General features: G+C 41.0%; 1 protein-coding gene across 1 annotated transcript; it reads right to left on the reverse strand.

Moving 5' to 3' along the window:
- TPD52L3 (tumor protein D52 like 3) lies at positions 15,176–15,907 on the reverse strand. Its single transcript, XM_005683680.2, has one exon. It carries the CDS (start codon positions 15,905–15,907, stop codon positions 15,176–15,178), a length of 732 nt encoding a protein of 243 aa, XP_005683737.1.

The raw sequence follows: 21,427 nt of genomic DNA on the forward strand, positions 1-21,427 counted from the left end.
TCAGTAAATACGAGAAAGAGTCTATTTACCTTTTTCTTCTTCTTTGCCGTATCTGCTTTTTCCCTTCATTCTTGCCTCCCTGGGACTCAATCCTCAATGAAGGATTAGCAGAAAGTTTTCCTTCATGTTGTTTTCTAATAAATCTGAGTTAAGAAAATGGACATCCACACACTCCACGTGGTTGAACTTAGAAAGAGAAACATACATATGTAGATAAGCAGAGGTAAGTTTTGAAAGACAGTTGCACTTCTCTATACCAGCCTTCTGAATAGCCGTATAGCATCTGGTCATTTTAATTTACATTTATCACTTAGTTTGTATCAGCAAACCAGTGTCCATGAGCAATTATTTTAAGATTGCAAGTACTAAATATTCTAATCTCTGCTGCTGCTGCTAAGTCACTTCAGTAGTATCCGACTGTGCAACCGCATAGACGGCAGCCCACCAGGCTCTCCCATCCCTGGGATTCTCCAGGCAAGAACACTGGAGTGGGTTGCCATTTCCTTCTCCAATGCATGAAAGTGAAAAGTGAAAGTGAAGTCGCTCAGTTGTGTCTGACTCCTAGTGACCCCAAGGACTGTAGCCTACCAGGCTCCTCCATCCATGGAATTTTCCAGGCAAGAGTACTGGAGTGGGGTGCCATTGCCTTCTCCATCTAATCTCTGCACCACAGTCCAAATATGATTGACATTCTGACTTGGAAAATATTTTAAAAACCAGTCTTTACTGTCAATGATAATGATTGTGTTGTAGCATTAATTTGGCAATGGACTTGTGAAATGCTGGGTTTAATCCTCAAACCTTGAAGCACTGCATATATTGAAAGACTAGGAGCAAGTTCCTGGATTTTCATCAGAAGAGACAAGAACTAAAGTTGTCTTGGGAGTAACTTGAGCTGAGTTTCCCTGACTTTCTGGTTTAATGAAGTTTTAGTGAGTTGACGTTCAGGCAGGACACAGCTGAAGGCACTGCTTTTAATTTAACTCTTCATATTTCTAACCAAATATGTTGAATAATTTGATTTCTTTGTTTAATAACTACATTGTGTCACTATATTCCACGATATGCTACATAACAGAGAATCTAGAGGTGGGGGTGGTTCTCTCAGGAGGATGAAGGTAGGGAAAACCTCCTTGCAGGTTCTAGGGGCAGGTTGGAGGCTGTTTGGTTAGAGCCTTCTGAGGTCCTAGGAATCCCAAGTGTGATCTAAAAGGGTGGGAGGTACTGGGTCTCAGTGGCATGTCCCTTGTCTTTTGACCTCACCCTACAGGGAAGGACATGAAAGAAGGAAAGGTAGATGGAACCTTATGAAGTACAGGACTTGAGGCAGGGCCTGGGTCTAGGAGTGGAAGGGGAGCTTGGAATGATCAGGGAACAAAAAGACTAGTGAAGCTAGAAGGAGGTAAGCAGGAGAAGCTATAATAAGTTGAGACTGATGGTCTAAGCTTTGAAGACCATGAAAAGGCTTTCAGATTTTTGTTTTATCATATCTTGTTTGCCAGTCAACCTGCAATTAGGTCTGCAAAGCTTTAAGTGAGAGTTGATTGGGACCTTGAGACTTATCTGCAAAGCTTTTAGACAGAACATCTGACAGAAGGGACTTGAGATTTCAGCCGGTCTGTGGTCAAATATAGGTAAAAGTAGATAAAAATATTCAGATGGAGCCAAGGTAATATCACAGCTCTGAGGAAGGAGCTTTTCTATAGTGTAACTCACTGACGCATACCCCTGGGCCTGAAACTGTTCCAACTCATGCGAAGGATGGGCAGGAGCAAGAAGTATGCACACTTTGCTGTAAACCTGACAAACCTGCCTGTATGTCCTTTGGCTCAGATGGTAAAGCGTCTGCCTACAAGGAGGGAGACCCGGGTTCAATCCCTGGGTCGGGAAGATCTCCTGGAGAAGGAAATGGCACCCCACTCCAGCATTCTTGCCTGGAAAATCCCATGGACGAAGGAGCCTGTTAGGCTACAGTCCATGGGGTCACAAAGAGTCGGACACGACTGAGCGACTTTACTTTCACTTTCTTTTTCACTTAAAAATACTTTAAGGTTCTTTACAACAGTGCCCTTCGACACCTTTCTTTGCTCTCTACCTTCCTGTGTAACAAACTGAACCAAAGTTTGTCTGATTTTCAAGTCTTTGTTTTGAGATACTAATTTCTGGCCTTTGGGTTATATATTAGCTATTTGTCTTGCCAGCTTTCAACTGTAAGATTTCCCTACTGAATTGTGACTTAACTGGCCCACTTGACCGCCTGACATCACATGGCAAACACTGTTCCAGTTCTGATCACTTGGAATCTAACTTCTATCCTAGCTAGAACAACTTCTGCTGCCAAGCAAGGAGAAATTGAGCATTTTGTTATAAACCACTGGATTCAGAGCACCTGTTTGTTCGCCCTGGCAAGAAGGCAATGTCTCTGCTTTTCTTTACTCCCTTGTTGTTTAGTCACTAAGTCATGTCCAGCTCTTTTGTGATCCCATGGACTGTAGCCCACCAGGCTCCTCTGTCCCTAGGTGTGGGGACTATGACTACAGAAGGAAAATTCAATATCCTGAGGACAGATTTCTTCTGGGTCCATCCAGTCAGTGGAGGTTGAGATGCAGATTCAGACCCTGCTTTCATGGGTACTGAGTCTAACAACTGTTCTGAGCAGCTAAGCCTTTCCCTATTCACACATCCAGAGAAATTTAGAGGCAATTCAGTAGAACTCACTGGGATTAAGTAGTCATAATGATTCATGAATATCCAGAGCTTTGGTTGGGAATTGGTGGGGAGCTGGGGTGGGTAATACTGTTGGGTGCACACTGACTGCAATTCTGACATACTACATTTTAGGAGATGTGGAGGGTGATAGCTTTAGAAGCTCAGCAGTCATTTCTCAGGAGGGAAGAGGAAGCAATGAAGGTCTACCCACAAGAACTGATAGACATTGATCAGCTGCCAGGAGAAAGAATTGACAGCTCTTAAGCTTTATGGGCTCTCTTGGGGGAAAGGATCCAAACTTCCACCACAGTTCTGCCAGAGCCTCAAGAGTGGGTTATGCAATGAACTAGTTCAGGTTACTAGACTTGAACCTCCCAATATTAACAAGCTTTTGTATAAGGCTAGAGATAGAACAGACCATGACTCCCTTCTTCTCTTGGATGATAACAGAACCATGCCTCAAGGTGCACACACATGTAAACATACATGTGCCCCTGTGTTTGCCTGTCCACCTCTGTTTGCCAGCTCCCTCAAGCAGGGCATCTATATCCCTCCAAGACATTATGCTTATTTTTATGCAGATTGCATTGTTCATGGTTTATTTCTAAAAATGATACTTGTTATATTGTTTATTGCCCAAAAAGTATAGATTAAATTTAAGGATTTGTTACTGATAATGATATTCAGAAACACCTTCCTCTGGCAAGTGTACTCTTTTCTAAAGAGAAACCCTTTGGGAGTGTTTTGCACATGATACTTGCACTATAAAGATCCCCGTGGGGCAATTCTTGGTAATAATAGCTAATGTTTAATAGTGGCACTTGGACTTCTGCCATTTGTGAGGCAGCAGAGTAGCTGAGAGCCTGGCCATGAGTTATCTGCACCTGGATTCAAGTGTTCACTCTGTTACTTGCAGACTTCGAAGACTTGGGCAAGTTCTTTAGTCTCTCTGCCTTAAGTTTCTCATTGATGAAATGTGTGAGTTAATTTCTTCCTTTAGTGAGGATTAAAGAACATAATAGAAGTAAAGCCCTTAGCACATAGGAAGTGCTCAAATGCATGATATCAAGGTTTACTGGATTTTTTTTTTCATCTCTGTCCTGACACTTATAAATGCTCTTTACATATTTGCAGGGCATTTCTTTTATGTAAAATTGTTAATTACTGAAGAATCATTTTTAAAAGCCTGTTTCATCTCTTGCTTTTTCAAATCACGGGGTTTCTTTTTACCAGAAAAAAACCCTTGCAAATGTAAAAATATTTCTATGTACTAGAAGTTAAATGTCTTGTTTTGCTAAGGGTCCCCAAAAAAGATACATGTGGTCTGGTGGCTAACTTGCACATAAACGATGACCTATAGCTCATGTAATAATGGCATCTTTTCAGGGTTAACTAAACTTTCAGTTTCACTAAGAAGAACTACACGAATTATTTTGTCCACTTCTCCCTAATCTGTGTGTATGTGCATGCACACATACAATTATACTAAAGTGGTTAAAGTACAGTTTAATAATCTGAATTTAGATAAACTTAATTTACTGATCTCACTTTTATTTGGTATGCTTTAGTAGTTTTCATTATCAAAATACCCAAAGAAGCTAAAATTAGATTTCCTTCTGATTTTTACTCATTCTCTTATATTTTACTTGTTCTCTTATATTTCTTTATCTCTAGAATGATCAGGAGGCACTATAAGAAAGCTCTCAAGCAAAAAGGACACAAAGTCTTTCCTTGTCCGATGAAGTCAACGGTCCCAAAACACATTAATTTATCTTCCTCTCTCATTTGAGAGTTGCACAGGCAGTCCTCCTGTTGGAGTGCCAGAATTCCAGTGGTTTGTTTGTAGAAGTGAGTTATGTGGAACTCCATAGAAACCATATTATACATGGTGGTTAGTTATATTTAACCCATAATACTTAGAAGTAAAGTTCCAACAGAACTATATGATGTGGCCATTCAATGAGCAGTATTTTTACAGGGAAATATGTTCAGGGATCTAACTATGGATGCCAGGAATGGAGCCTCTTCTGTCCTTCCCATCCTCCATTTCTGAGCCTCTTTTGCCTAGGGCAAAGAATTTCCCTAAGAGATGATTGAAAGCAGGGTAATGAGGTGTGGAGCTGGAGGCTCTCAGACTCCTTAGTTCCCGGAGTCTGGGGACTGGAGGATGATATGTTGTGAGAATTCTCCCTTGCTTAGTTTTGGAGTAGCTCCTGATGTACTTCCTTTCTTTTACAAAACATTTCTATTTTATATTGAACTATAGTTTATTAACAATGCTGTGTTAGTTCCAAGTGTACAGTAAAGTGATTCAGTTATACATACTCATGTGTCTGTTCTTTTTCAAATTATTTTCCCATTTACGTTATTACAGAATATTTAGCAGAGTTCCCTATGCTGTACAATATGTCATTGCTGGTTATCTATTTTAAATAGAGTAGTGTGTATATGTCAGTCTCAGACTCCTAATTTATTCCCCTCCCCATTCTTTCCCCTTTGGTAACCATGAGTTTGTTTTCTCAGTGTGTGAGTCTATGTTTTGTAAATAAGTTCATTTGTATCATTTTTTTAAGATTCTGCCTATGTGTGTGTATGCTAAGTCACTTCAGTCATGTCTGACTCTTTGCAGCTCTATGAACTATAGCCTGCCAGGTTCCTCTATCCATGGGATTCTTCAGGCAAGAATACTGGAATGGGTTACCATGCCCTCTCCAGGCAATCGGCGGTTCTTTACCATTAGTGCCATCTGGGAAGTGTTTGTTTTTTGTTTTTATTTTTTAGATTCTGCATATAAGCAATATTATATGGTATTTGACTTTCTCTGTCTTAGTATGATAATCTCTAGATTCATCCATGTTGCTGCAAATGAAATTATTTCATTCTTTTTAATGGCTGATTGGTATTACATTGATAAATGTACTACATCTTCTTTATCCCTTCTTCTGACAATGAACGTTTAGGTTGCTTCTCCTCCCTCCTTCCCATAACCACCATCACCTCAAAATAGCGCATGATACTCCTGGCCCACAGCACCCCAGCCAACTGGTGATACATGTCCAAGGCTCCTAGGCACAGGTGGCCCTCAGGTCCCACCGTGCCTGCACTCCATCCACCCCCCAGTCCTCAGCCTGAGTGCCCTTCCTCTTTTCCTTGCTTTTCATCCACCAAGCCCAATAATTGATTCTGTTCCTTCTCCCTCCATTGCCACAAACAACCTCTTTCTTCAAAGAAGGATTTCTCTCTTCTCATTTTGCATCGGAACAAGGAGTCCCCTCTACTTGCCTAGTCTTGAAACGAATACACAGAACACACGGAATCAGATACTCTATGAATTTAGCAAAGAAATTCCCCCCTGACCTTATTCTCAGTATTTCAAGTAGGTTCTACAGGTTAAGGTCAAAACCCTAGTTAATGGTAAGTCCTCTTATATCATATAAGGAACAGGTGCAAGATTTATCCATATTTCAAGAGGGGCCATGGATTTAGTCTTTAGTGATAAACATATCAAGAAACTGATGGTTGGAGGTTTAACAGGGTAAAATGACAGTGTGACTAGCACCCCCTAGTGTTGAGGAGAAGCTGTTAGTAGAGGGAGGTGGCTGAGAGATGAGGATGTTACAGAATTTTTCTTTGTTGGTGCTAAGGCTCTCAGTCATGTCTAACTCTTTATGGCCCAATGGACTATATATATATATAGCCTGCCAGATTCCTCTGTCCATGGAATTTTCCAGGCAAGGATACTGGAGTGGGTTGTCATTTCCTACTCCAGGGGATCTTTGTGACCCCGGGATTGAACCCATGTCTCTTGTGTCTCCTGCATTGGCAGGTGGGTTCTTCACCACTAGTACCACCTGGGAAGCCCCTTCTCTTTATTTCTTTGCTTTAAATCCACTTCTTCAGGAGCAGAATTCCAGGATGCTGGGTTCATCTGCCAAGAGACTTCTGAGTAAACTGCTTAAGGTAATTCAACAGAAGCATCCAGGGATGAAACCAAAACTAAGATGCCATCAAAAGAGACCAGGGAGGGAGGTGAAAATCAAGTGGCCAGGAATGAGCTATAGACAGTAGCGGAAGTTAGGCAGAAGCAAAGGATTCCTGGTGGAGCCTGGAGAGACCCCTGGCTGCCACCTGAGCGAACACTATAAGCATTTATTTTTCTTGGACTCTCGAGCTTTTAAGGGAAGGACATTTTTGAAGACCCTGGGTAAACTTGCATATCATTCCTCAAATCACCACCAATCTTGCCTTAGCTAAGGACAAGAGTGATGAAGTAAGAGTGAGAAGGCTTCTGGAGGCAGAAGCATTCTGAAGACAGACATCTGAGTAGGTAAAATAAGCAGAAGTAAAAGTCACAAGCCTTAACAAGCAGGTACAGGGTAGAGCCAGTCATTGGTTGCCTAGATGCCCTTAAGTTTTTAGCGATTTTAGATGTCTCTTTGGTTTGCTTTTCTGACTCTAGCTACTCTGTAGAAGTTGGTATTTGTCATCATGCTGAAACCATTCTACATACAGACAAGGTTTCATTTATGGTCCCAGTCCTGCCTCCTTTCTGTCCTGTGGAGTTTGGTGAGAAATGAGGAGAATGGAGCCAGTCAGCTCCTGGACTCTCTTTCCTCCTGTCATTCATTTACTGAACACTTAATTTATGCCAGACACTGCATTATACAGAGGGAATATATTAGTGAACAATACTGACACAAATCTTGCCCTTATGAAGTTCACGTTCTAGTGGAAGAGGCAGACAATAAACAGATTGCAAAAATATAATGTGACATGTGATGCTAAACCCAGGAACAAGGATACAGTGGTTAAAACTGTACATAGGGTGGCCAAAGGGGTTGTTTTTGAGTAAAAATTTGAAGGAGATTAGTCTGGTAGGGCTGTCATAAAAGGATGCCACAGACTGGGTGACTGAAATTGAGGACATTTGTTTTCTCACAGGTCTGGAGGCTGGAAGTCTAACAGCAGGGTGCTGTTAGGGTTGGTTTCTGAGCAGACTCCTCTTTCTGGCATGCATGTGGCTCTGCCATTTACTAGCTGTATATTTTTTGGAAAGTTGCTTTACTTCTTTGCGTTTTGGTTTCCTAATCTGTAAAATTGGAATAATAATCTACCTCGCAGAGATATCGTGAGGACTAAATTAATAAAATGAAATGAAATTGGGAAAATTTATGGTCCATAGTAAATAGTATATAAATGTTTGCTCTTATTGTTATAAATGTTTGCCTTCCTGGCAACTATATACATTACAAACTAGCCAATCAAATTCCTCCAAATGTGTGCCTATCTCCTCTCCTATAAGGTTCAGGTGGGCTTATCAGGCTTTCATAGGCAACAACACAAATTCACAGATTGAAAGGTAAACTAAGTCCACTGGGGAAAAATAAGGGCCAGTTGATGAGAACACTCGATTTGAATAACAAATCCATATGGCCAAAGGCAGGCTTAAAGTTGGGAGTATAGCATCAAAAGTTGGGAGTCAGACAGAGGCGGAGAAGAGCACAGAGGAAGGAGGAGAGTTCAGTATGACAGCATGCTAGAAACAAATGAGATGGTGTTCAGGATGGCTGCTGCAAAGCTTCATCCCACTCCCCTAGATTCCCCACCCAACCCCATCAGGAAAGCCTCATGAAAGGCCCTGGCCAGGGTCTAGGATAATTTTGCAGTGGGAGACTGATTTCCATTACAATTTTTTCTGGCTCCATAAAATCCTCATGGTATTAAGTACCATAGAAGAGGGAGCCAAGGTACCAATCAACAGGTGTCTAATATTTTTATGTGCCCTGGCTTCTCAGCCCAAGTTTTTAGGACTAGGAGATAATATTTAAGAGTAGGTAAAGATTTAGATTGACTTGGCTCAGCAAGGATTGATGGAAGGCAGGATGAACACACAGAGATGGGAATAATTAGCTATCTTCTTCCATAGGATAGATAAAGATAGATAAACATGCTAAGGAAGACATATTTAAGTTTTATGCAGGAATGAGTGGAGTAGATGTCTCATCTCTAGTACAGCCTCAATCCAATGGTCACTGGTGCCTTTGAAGGCATTTTATACATATCCACAGTTCAGTTCAGTTCACTTCAGTCGCTCAGTCATGTCTGACTCTTTGCGACTCCATGAATTGCAGCACACTAGGCCTCCCTGTCCATCACCAACTCCTGGAGTTCACGCAGACTCATGTCCATTGAGTTGGTGATGCCATCCAGCCATCTCATCCTCTGTCGTCCCCTTCTTCTCCTGCCCCCAATCCCTCCCAGCATCAGAGTCTTTTCCAGTGAGTCAACTCTTTGCTTGAGGTGGCCAAAGTATTGGAGCTTCAGCTTTAGCATCATTCCTTCCAAAGAACACCCAGGACTGATCTCCTTTAGAATGGACTGGTTGGATGTCCTTGCAGTCCAAGGGACTCTCAAGAGTCTTCTCCAACACCACAGTTCAGGCAAAGAACAAATAGCAGAGAAAAACAACTACCTGAGGGGAACAGTAAACAGAACAACTATCACTGTTGGTACAAGACTGAGACAATCAGAGTAGAAAGAACTCATTGAACAACACCTGAAGCATTCAGTATGAACATAAGGAAGGTCATGACATCAGCTTGAACTTAACTGGTACTATTAAACACTACTTTAGATCTACACTAAGAAAGCTTTAAAAAAGATTCAGAAGGATATAACTGACTCAAATATCTTCATTGCTTGTCAGAACAAAGTTCATCATTTTTTATATAGAGATGTGTAAGCAGACACACAACAAAACAATATTCACAATATTCAGGATACAATAAAATCTAACAGACATGCAACAGTGCAGGAAATATGTTGGCTAGGGACTAGAGGGAGGGGGAAATGTGAAATTGTTTCTCAGTGGGTATAGAATTTCAGTTATATAGCAGGAATAAGTTCCAGAGATCTGTTAAACAACTTATTACCTATAGTCAATAATACAATACGTCACACTTAAACATATTAAGAGGATAGAACTCATATAAAGTATTCTTACTACATGCACATTGCACAAACATACACAACACAAAGAACTTTCTTAAGGTGATGAATAGCTCAGTACTCTAACTGTGGTACTGGTTGTAGTTGAACTGATGTATGCATATGTCCAAACTCATCAAGATGCATGCATTCAGTTCAGTTCAGTTGCTCAGTCGTGTCCACTGTAGTGTGTGTCTTTTCTAGGTGCTGATCATTGGGTGTTTCTAATAATCAGGAATTTGGGGTAAATAATAGTCTGGAAGCTATAAGAGTTATGGAATGGTATATGTTGGGTGGTGAAGCAATGCTGTGAATTATATGAGATTTTCATGGCAGTAAGAAACATTGACCAGCTAAATTATTTCTAAGAAGTGTTTACGGGTTAGCACAGAGGCGCAATGACTTTTGCTTGCGTTTGTGGAGATTGAGGGACCATTTTGTAGAGCAGCTTCCTATTGCTTGTTTTTCTGTATGGTAAAAAATATTGGCTGGTCTTTGTCTCTGATTCCTTATAAGGAGCCTCTAAATCCTTGGAATTTCCTGAGTGAAAGAACTGTTGTTGTTATTCCTGATAGGTCCCCTCAATAGTTTCAAGATGGGAGCTAGCAGTGCTGGAAAGACCCAACCATGTGATTAAGGTTTGGAGAGTTGAGTCACATTATATCAGCCTGACATCCCAATCTCTGGAGAGAGACGAGGACTGAAGATTGAGTTCTATCATGTGGCCAATAATTCGATCAACCATACCCGTGTAATGAAACCCTGCTAAAAACTCTGGTCACCTGAAACTGGACACCTGCGCCTGCCAGATTGGTAAGCATAGATTTATGTGCTGTCAGGATGATGCATCCCGAAGACATGGAAGCATCAGGGTTTCTCTAAGGACTCATTCTGGTGCTTCTTCACTTCGTCAATCCCAATTTATACCCTTTATAATAAAACTTTAATCACAAGCACAGGGCTTTCCTGAGTTCTGTGAGTCATTCCAGTTAATTATGGTATTTCGAGGAGTACTAAGAAATCCCTGAAGGTTTGTGGCCAGTTGGTCAGAAGCGTGGGTGGCCTGGGTTACAATACAAGTTTCTAGGTCAATATTAGGATATTTAAAGCCATACTATGAAGTTAAATATGAAAAATCTATATGACTGTATGGACCATTTTCAATGTAATTGAATCTTTTAATTTCTTAGTTCTAATGTTCTAGAATGAAAGTTTGGCTCAGCTAAGTCTATGAATTGTTCCTCTAATTTAGGTAAGCATTTTCCAATTAGCTGAAAGTTTTAGTGCCATGGGCCTGAGGTAGGAGTAGCCAGGATTGGGGTAGAGGTGATGGAAACCTTCAACTTCCAGAAGAACCCACTTCTTTTCTTGAGGTGATCATTTATTTGGATTGTTGTATATTTAAACAGGGAAGGAACTTTTAAATTACCTGGTGAATTCTCAGGAATTTCCAGATATTTTTGACTGTTCTAGGGATCTGCTTAGTAATTTCTGAGAGATGACCAAGTGCCATGATACTGTGTCATAGTAGCTGGCCAAGGTACCTCATTTTGAGGGCATTCTTCCACTTTTCACTTGCCTCATATGAATCAGGCTCCAGGAACTGGAAGGCATGGCATCACGGAGCCTCCCAGAAATAGATCTGGTCAGAGGGAGCAGAACACGGTCTCAGATATTAATAGCTGCCTGGAAGCCCCAGTAATTTTGATAGCGTGGCACTCATCATTTTTATTATCTTGGAATTCATGGACAAGAAATGAAATTCCATGGCCCAGAGGCAACTGATCTCATTCCTTAGCAGAATCAACAAATGGCATCATTGTCCCCATAATGGGGAGGACCATCAAGCACATTGGCTAGCACTGTCAGAAGACCTACACAGTTCTAGATTACTGCTGACCCCTCTGCAGTTCATGCAATTCATGAGACTAGGTATGTGATATATTTTCTCTCAAATATGAAGATAAGAATAAAGTAGATTCCATAAGTGCCAGTGAATTTCTCTGGGAGTGATGCTTGCAATATGCTGGTGTATGTACGATGCTAATGAACAAGGGTTTGGTACTATACTCCCATCCTTGCTAACTGCATGGAGAGTGCCATCTGTGGGAGTTAGAATGTTCAACCTTGTCTCTATCTTCCACTCCAGCTCTTCACTCATATGAGCAGTGGAAAATCAAGAAAACCAAGAAACTCGGAATTTTGTTCCAATATCACTCCCAACCAAAGGTTCTCAGAAACTGAGTGAGATGGGGCATCTTTGAGGGTCCACATATTCTGAGCACTATTGCAAATTGCATCCTGAAGTTCCCTAAACTGAAATAGACTGATTCTGGGCTACAAAATCCAGACATGGCTAGATGAACAGAAGTGATCCAATTATAAAGGTTAACAGGCTAGAAAATGAAGGTCAGCAATGTATGGGACGGGTAGAGGCAAGTGGAATAAAGAAAATCTGGAGGAAACTTTTGATCCAGAGTCCACATGCTCATGGAGGCATTTTGTTTGGTGTCTGTGGCTGTTGATGCAGGTATGCTGGAATCCAATAAAAAAGTCAAAGCAAAATGAATGTTCAGCTCCAGCATTATCATATCAAGTCTTTTCAATTCTACATCTTTATCAACTTGCAAATCTATCTGTCCCTCTCTCCTATGCAGGTTCTTCTGAAGTTTTAGAGATTATATCTCTTAAATACTTAATCTATTTCTATGGTGACCAGAGTGATACATTTAAAACATGAATTTGACTTAAGCACCTTCAACTCCTCATTTCCTACATAATTAAATACTAATGTCACATAGTATATAAGACTAGTTATGATCTTGCCCTTTGCTTATTTCTCCATCCTCATCTCTCACCACTTTCCCCCTCTCTCTAGCCACAACGACCTATTGGTATTTCCTGGAACATACTATTCTATTACATTCCTTCATGAATTAGTTCCTCTGGATATTGTCTGGAGTGTTCTACTCTTTTATATCTTATAAATTCCTACTAGTCCTCTAAGACTGACTCTGAATTCTTTTCTGATCTATCAAGGCAGAGTTGAACATTCTTTCTTTATAGGTATCTTCTATTTTAGCATCTACTGCAATGAGTTGCAATGATTTGAAAATGTTTCTAGAGAGCAGGGGCCATGACTAATAAATTTCTGTGCCTTCAGAGCTTGGCACAGTGCCTGACACATAGTAGAATCTCAAATTATCTCTGGATAGGGAAGTGAAATGTTTTAAAAGCAGGAGGAACTTGTCAACGAGTTCATGTTGTTGATAATTTCTTGGATTCAAGATTTGATGTCTGAAGTATGTGATATTGATTCCTTCTGCAACAAGTATTTATTGAACATCTACCCTAAGCCTGGCATGGGAATACAATGATAAACAAAAATAGTTGTGTTCTTCACTGCTTTCAGGAGTTGAGGATTTATTGGGGGAAACTATTATAGCATTTGTATAAATTACTAAATAAAATAGAACATATTCTGGGTTTGGCCCATCATGTTAGCTGGAGATTTTCTCTAACACAAGGCTTATGTAATATGGGATCAAAGACTTTGCCTGTTGGGCTACTTTAGCTTCATGAATTCTGCAAGTTTCTCTCTAGTTCTTCAACTTATAAAACTACAGCAAATTGGACTTCCCCAGTGGTCTGGTGGTAAAGAATTTGCCTGTCAATGCAGGGGACACAGGTTCAATCCCTGGGCCAGGAAGATTCCACATGCTGCAGGGCAATGTACCACAACTACTTAGCCTGCACTCTGGAGCCTGTGAGTTGCAACTACTGAAGCCCGGGTGCTCTAGAGCTCATGACCCATAAAAAGAGAAGCCACCATGATGAGAAGCCCGTGCACAACAGCAAAGTAGCCCCTACTCACTTCAACTAGAGAAAGCCTGCAGATAGCAACAAAGACTGAGCACAGCCAAAAATAAATAAATCAGCCAAAAATTTAAAAAACTACAACAACTTAAAACACAACTTGTAATACAAGTTGAACATCTTGTTTTAATCCAAGCAAAACTTTGCTTTCAGGAATATGTGGACTTTATATCAGTGACTTTATAGTTTACCAAATGCTTTTGTATTTATAGTGGTTGTTGGTTTTGCTTATAGTCAAACCGAAAGAATATAGGGGAAGCAGTCAAAAATCAACAATACAGGATCACTTTATTATGTTGTAGGGACTACCTTAGGCAATGAGATGTTATCAATATATATATCCAAGAAAATAAAGACTCTAAACCCCTGCTAAAAGCCAATATAAAACACAAGCTTTTAATCCAGGCAGTGTTACTGGAGGAATGAAAGAAGCTGCCAGATCCTGACAGCTGAAAATAGAAAGAAAACAAAAAAAGTAGCTCCTATGAAAATCAGATATAAGAAAGTTCGAATAAACCCAAACCAGGTCCTACAGGGTCCTGTTATCTTGATATCCCCTGAGGGCTGGGTTTTGTTTCCTTCTCATTTTGGATTAGTACAAACAAGTGCTTATAAACAAGTACAATCTTGGAGTCAAAGTGACCAGTGATGTACAATCAGTTAGGTCCATTCAAAGGTATAATGGCCAAAATTTCAGGGGAAAGACAGTCTGTCTTAAATGTCACTTAAGACAGGGGTTTACCTTTTTTGAATTTGGCAATGCTCTTTTCCCTTCAGTCCCTCAACTGAAAATGATAACTAGGAATTGCTGCAGAACAAAGGAACAATATTCTTTTTTTATAGGTAACATGCTGCTGTGGCAGAGATACATGGCCACAAGGATTAGATTATAAGGCCCTCATTTTCATATATAAAAAGATTATAAACAAAGCACAAAGCAGAATAAAATTGCAATTTCAGCTTGAGTCCAAAGTAGTTGACAATCCCTAAACTGAAGCTACTTTGCTTAATTAGCAGTTTAAAAAAATCATTTTATAAAAGTCATAGTATCCCGTACCAATTAGACTATTAATATTTTCCCCCTTTCTGAGGGTCTCAGAGAAAAACAACAGTTTTATCACCTTTAAAAAATAAAAATCATAGCCCAGGCAGAGCTTTCAAGGTTCTTTCTAAGATTAGGGAAAGAAGGAAGGAAACTTGTAGTTTTCATATTTTGTTCCTAGATCTAAACAGAAGCCTATTTTGCCCTTTTTGTACACAGTTTTTCCAAAAAAGAAGTTTTGGCTTTGGCCTAAAACCCCTCTGGAACCAAACTCCTGTCCATTTAAATGCAACCCCAGGAAGGCTAGTATAGTGATACATTTCATCTACAAACTTCAGTGTAAAATAACTGGGTACGAAACGTTGGATTTTTTATCTCAACAGTAGCAAATATCTATGTACAAACGGGGATTGCTTTTCTCAAAACTGGACTCTCTCCGTTTCCTAAATTCACTTTACCATTGTGGTTTGGTTACTTGTTTTTGATGGGCAGAGTTGCAGTTAGGATCATGGAAGGAAGTACTTGCGCTGGTTAGGTGGCCAGGCAAGTTAACCAAGGAGCTCATTCTGGCTCCAGAAAGGGGAGTAGGTCATCCCTACTTGCCAGAACTGGATCATTCCCACTCCCAGACACCGGGAGTGGATCATCCCTACTCCCAGAAACTGGGAGTGGATCATCCCCACTCCCCGCTGAAGAAGGAAGACAGTCACGGCCAAGCTCTCTGCCACCTGCGACTCTGGACTTGATTGTCCCCATAAGCCCTTCAAAAGATTTGAATGTGACTGATTTCTTCACGTCTCCAAGCTTCCTGCAGATGGCAGAGCCCATGGTGGACAGGGCAGCTGACGTCTTTTGTTTCACGTAGGCGTTGGAGACCTGAACGTCGTGCCAGCTCTTGGACAGATTCTGCCTCAGCCCCACGAAGGCCGTAAGGCCCAGCTTCTTCTTGAGCTCCACACAGCGTCTCTCTTTGGCTGCCAGCGCTTGGCGCAGCATTACAATTTCTGCCTCCAGTTTAGCGAGCTCAGATTTGAGCTCCTTTTGCTCTGCCTCAGTGAGATCCTCTGGTTTGGCAGTCAAGTGGGATTCATAAGGGCCTGCAGCGGTCTCTGTCAAGGAGTCTGGCATAGACTGAGAAAGAAGATCTTCATTAAGAGAGTCCAGGTCCAGTTCTTGGTAGAGAGAGTCGAACTCGCCACCAGAGGAGAAACAGTCTTGGCCAGCAGAGTTGAAGTCTAGGCCTTTGGAGTCAGACTCTAGGGTGGGGTGGGACTCTAGGCAGGAAGGATCCATGTCTTGGCTGGTAGAACGGACGCCTTGGCCAGTGAGTGAATGTCCTGGCTGCAGAGGTAGATGCCTTGGTTTATAGGGTCCACTTCCGGCTAGGGTTGGGGGCGGTGGCGGGAGGGTAGGGTAGGTTGGGTTGGGGTTGTGGAGGTTGGACTTCCGGCCTGAAGGCGGCGGAGGGCGGAACTTAGGCTCAGTGCCTGCGCCTCCAGTGTTCATAGTGGCTTCGACATCACAACGTCCCTGTGAGGTAGGTACTGCAGCAGTTGTCAGGGAGAGGTATTTGCCCTCCTACCTCAGTAGGTGACTGGTTCTGGCCTTAAAACCGCATCTGACTCCGTGTACTGACCTCTTTCCATCACAGCAGACATTTAAAAAACTCTGAAAATCAGTTGAACTTTTTTGTGCTAACAGATTTATAACAAAGCCTCATACATGAAATAAATGAAAACCACCTCAAAGTGGGACAGGGAGTCTAGAACTCCAAAATTGGTACCCTCCCAATTTTCCCTTCCGAAGTTCCCAAAGGAGCCTGAGACACTTCTGGCACCACTTATAAAGTGTATTTGAAGGCCCCCTCAAAGCTCTTAAATTTAACAGTGCCCCCATGGTATGAAGTATCAACAGTGCCAGAGGCTTGGGGTGGTGGAGCTTAGAAAATGAGCCTGACCAGTCACAACTGTCTGTCATTTTAAGGAAGGAAAGGGAGGGAGAATTAGTAAATTTATAATAGTTGTGTCAAGTTTAAGCTTAAGAAAAGCAAAGGTTACTGTATTATGAGAATTTAAGAGAGAAGAAATATGATATATGCAGATTATTCATGGGTTTTCAATTTTTTTTTTCTTTTCCAAGCATCCACTTACATTTCTGAGGGCATGTCTGTCCACATACACAGTTATCAGCTGTGGGAGGTGGTCTGCACAGAAAAGTAGTAATAGTAGTTGAACAGGCTCTGTCAGGGTGCCAAGCTACCATATCCCCTACTTCAATCAGAGCTGGTAACTTATAGAGTGGAAAAATCAGGACTTCAGTCCAGTGAGGGCAGGTGGCTAGGTATCACTTAGCTCATTACCTGGCTGCCCATTCCCAGGGAATAGCCTTGAGCAGGTCTTAGTTTCTAGTGGTTTTGTTGGATATTCTGGTAATTCTTACAAGCATGATCTTGTGGAAGGTGATATGATCCTCAGCAGATTTCAGCAATTTGCCATACTCATGTCTATATAGCTACAGTGAAGCATCTAGCTGGGCATCCAAACCAACTATAAACCTTCAGCTTTATATTTAATAATCCTTTCATATAGCTCAGTAGTGTTTATTATTGGCTTACCTTGAAGCACGTGCCTGCCTAGATTAAAAAAAATGAGGATTGCCCTTGTGGAAACATGAAGGCTGATAAGGGATTTTCCTGTATGTATAAAGGCCTGAAAAGGGCAGTAAGGACTGCTTAAAAACTGTTTTGTTCCAGAGGGTAGACTCTTCCTCCATTGCCTGCAGAAACACTAGTGGTTTCAGGAATGTTCTGACTCTGAACCAGTATTCTTCTTTCAAAACTGAAGGTGAAGGGCAAAGAAACCTCTGAATTAAGCTAAATAATGTGGAGCACACATTTGTCTATTCCAAGCTGAGATTCCAAATCACTGGATTTGAGCTTGCACTTGGTTATCCTCTGAATTGTTGCAGCCACCAACCTCACTGTCTATTTTCTTATTTTTCTGTTTCCTCACCCTTTCGTTTAGTATATGAAATCTTTTGTTAAGTTTGATTCTTTTTGTAGAGTAATGATTTCTCTCATACAAAATTGACCTGACCTCTCTGAGCAACTTTGTTTCCAGATTCCAAATCAAAATATAGCCTCTGGAAGTGGGCCTCCTATCTAGTAATGTTCTGACCTGAGTAGACCTGAAAAATAGGTAACACAATGAAATAATCCATTTTATTAGGCTTATGCATAACTATGTACAAAAAACTCATGTATTTTGGAAACATAGATCTTTCAAATGAAATTTCACTTGATTTATAGTGATTCTAAGAAACTATTTGAATAAACTTTTTTTAAGATGCAAAATACTGAGCTACTGCCTCATGACTTTAGAAGCTCACGTCTCTATATTAGACAATGAAATAATCTGTATTATACAGCAGGGCTTACAAAACTGTTCATCTGAAACTGAAAGCTTTCTGATGTTATTTATGCACTTCTGATGCTATTTATGGCTTCCCTGACAGCTCAGATGGTAAAGAACCTGCCTGCAATGTGGGAGAGCTGGGTTCAATCCCTGGGTTGGGAGGGTCCCATGAAGAAGGGAATGGCTACCCATGTCACTGTTCTTGCCACTGCAGTATTCCTGCTTGGAGAATCCCATGGACAGAGGAGCCTGGCAGGCTTGAGTCCATAGGGTTGCAAAGAGTCAGACGACTGAAGCGACTGAGCATGCACACACATGTACTAAAACCAGCCAAAATATTTGATTCAGTAACCTCTGAAAAGAGATCTTGAAAATTATTTTTATTCCTACAGTGGTTTGCTATCTTTTGTTGCCAAGGAAGACATTATTGACCCATTTTTAGTAAAGAATAAAATTTGAATTATTTTTCTAGTAAGAGTAGTGGATTTATACTAATCCTTTGTAAAGGTAAGTGATACAACAAAATGATTGTTTTTCTTTTACTGTTTAGAAGCCTATATGTTATCTTTTAGAAATGAATTAGTAAAACTTGAATGTAAAAGCAGAGTTATACCACTCACCAGATCTGGGTTGTTTGGGGATGGAAGGAGTGAGATTGTATTAATTGCTACTTGAGTCTAGAAATGGTCCGGGACTTGCACCAGTGTCAGCGATTTTCACTACTTCTTTTGTTGCACTGTGTTATAGGCTAAGTCGCTTCAGTCGTGCCCGAATCTTTGTGACCCTGTGGACTGTAGCCTTCCAGGCTCCCCTGTTCATGGGGTTCTCCAGGCAAGAATACTGGAGTGGGTTGCCATTTCCTCCTCCAGGGGATCTTCCCCTCCCAGGAACTGAACCCACATCTCTTAAATCTGCATTGGCAGATGGGAAGTGCCACCTGGGAAACCCCTTCATAACTTCTTTTGTTATGAAAGGTCAATATAGAGCTTCCTGATTACATCAACTCTTGTAAAATAATCCACATTGGTGGTTAAGATTGCTTCTAAAGAAGTGATAACTCACCCTGTAGTCTGATCATTTGCACTGCTAGACTTAACCATAGTGATTTCCCTAGGGCTTTATTTCTATGATGACAGAACTATAATACTATCATGAATATTTTGTTCATTTTAGCTGAATACCAGGAAAAATGTTCAAATATTTAATTGGGCCTTAAAATAAGGCATATAGTTGAAAACCTAATCCAGTCAGAATGTTTCAAGAGTAGAAGGAGAAAATTGGTAGTTAGGCTTTTCTTGTGGAAAGTCGTAACATTATATTTGATTTCAGTTTATAAGTTATTTTCATAACTATCTCAAATCACAGCCCAGCTCCATCAGTAATGTATGCAGTGAGTCACCCTCCCCATAGATATTCTCCAGCATGAACTGATTTATTTGCTGTGGTTTACAGCTGCTTGAGTTATTGGTAATAATCCTCATAGTTCAGCAGTTGAGTTGGTCTTCATTTAGAACCAGGATGGCATTTCCTTTCAGTAGCCCTTCTACATGGACTAATTAATTAAAAAAATAATGAGGTATATTACAGAGTAGGATTTTCCTCTCTGAAGCCCAAACATACTCTCAGGAATTAAATAGGAGCTTAGTTTATTTGGAGAGTTATTCACTTTCTTTGGTGGTGTATATAATTGTAGCAAGAATCCCTGGAGGAGTCAAATTAAAATTCAGAATCTGGTTGTATCTGAAGAACTAGTGTTCTCCCCCTCCATTTTGCAATAGATGATGTGTATGAGATGAAGTGGCTTATTAGGAGGAATTTTGTGTGCGGCTCCTCAGAAGAAGAGGAATTGACAGGGAGGTGGAAGGGTGAAAAGAAGGGAAAGGAAAATGATCAAGAGATATAGGAACTTCTCCAATTAACATAAATTAATTTAAAAAAAGATATAGGAACTTCCCTAGATTAAAAATGAATATTTTTCTTGTTGGGAATGTGAAGGCTATATAAAGACCTACAAAGGGTAGTTGGACTTCCCTGGTGACACATAGTAAAGAATTCACCTGTCAATGTAGGAGACTGAGGTTCAGTCCCTGGATTTGGAAGATCTCTTGGAGAGGGAAATGGCAACCTGCATCAGTACTCTTGCCTGGGAAATCTCATGGACAGAGGAGCCTGGCGGGCTACAGTCCATGGGATCACAAGAGTCAGATACGACTTATGACTAAAAAACAACAAAGAGCAGTAAGGGCTCTTTAACCACTGTTTTGTTCCAGGGAATGGACTTTTGATGCTTGCAGAAACATTAGTGTTTTCAGGCATTTTCCCAGATTCCAAACGAGAAACTCTCCTCCAAGGCAAAGAAGCCACAAAACTAAGCTAAATAAAGGGCAGTATGTGTCAGACTTTATTTTTGGGGGCTTCAAAATCACTGCAGATGGTGACTGCAGCCATGAAATTAAAAGACGCTTACTCCTTGGAAGGAAAGTTATGACCAACCTAGAAAGCATATTCAAAAGCAGAGACATTACTTTGCCAACAAAGGTCCGTCTAGTCAAGGCTGTGGTTTTTCCAGTAGTCATGTATGGATGTGAGAGTTGGACTGTGAAGAAAGCTGAGCCCCGAAGAATTGATGCTTTTGAAGTGTGGTGTTGGAGAAGACTCTTGAGAGTCCCTTGGACTGCAAGGAGATCCAACCAGTCCATTCTGAAGGATATCAGCCCTGGGTGTTCTTTGGGAGGAATGATGCTAAAACTCCAGTACTTTGGCCACCTCATGCAAAGAGTTGACTCATTGGAAAAGACCCTGATGCTGGGAGGGATTGGGGGCAGGAGGTGAAGGGGACAACTGAGGATGAGATGGCTGGATGGCATCACTGACTCGATGAATGTGAGTTTGAGTGAACTCCGGGAGTTGGTGATGGACACGGAGGCGTGGCGTGCTGTGATTCATGGGGTCGCAAAGAGTTGGACACGACTGAGTGACTGAACTGAGCTGAACTGAACGGATGAGCAGACTTTAGGGGGATTTTTCACAACAGAATATGTTCTCATTTTTTTTCCCAGTTGGATGAGGCAAGTGTAGGGAATAGATTCTCCCTTTCCAGAAATTTTTATTTTATTTCTTCTTACATGATGAAAGATATTATGTTGGATGGTAAGTCCTGGGAGTGACAATAGGGAGTCATCCAAGAGAAGAATGTATGTGAAGCTGGTACATGAGCCAGAAAAGACTTGGTCAGTTATGGGTGGAGAGAAATAGGTTGTCTGTGCTCTGCCAAGGAACCCAGGGTTTTTTGTGTTTCTTTAGTCAGGATCTAAAAACTAGGAGGATTCCTTAAAAGGGAAGCAGGGGATTATCGAAAGACATTTTGACACACTTGCTTCTCACTATCACCCTCTTCCCC

This window comes from Capra hircus, chromosome 8 (assembly GCF_001704415.2).
Source record: "Capra hircus breed San Clemente chromosome 8, ASM170441v1, whole genome shotgun sequence".
Classification (NCBI taxonomy): Eukaryota; Metazoa; Chordata; class Mammalia; order Artiodactyla; family Bovidae; genus Capra; species Capra hircus.

Bases quoted from the DNA above. Each gene is read 5' to 3' on its own strand.
- TPD52L3 (XM_005683680.2), bottom strand. From the start codon at position 15,907: ATGGATCCTTCCTGCCTAGAGTCCCACCCCACCCTAGAGTCTGACTCC.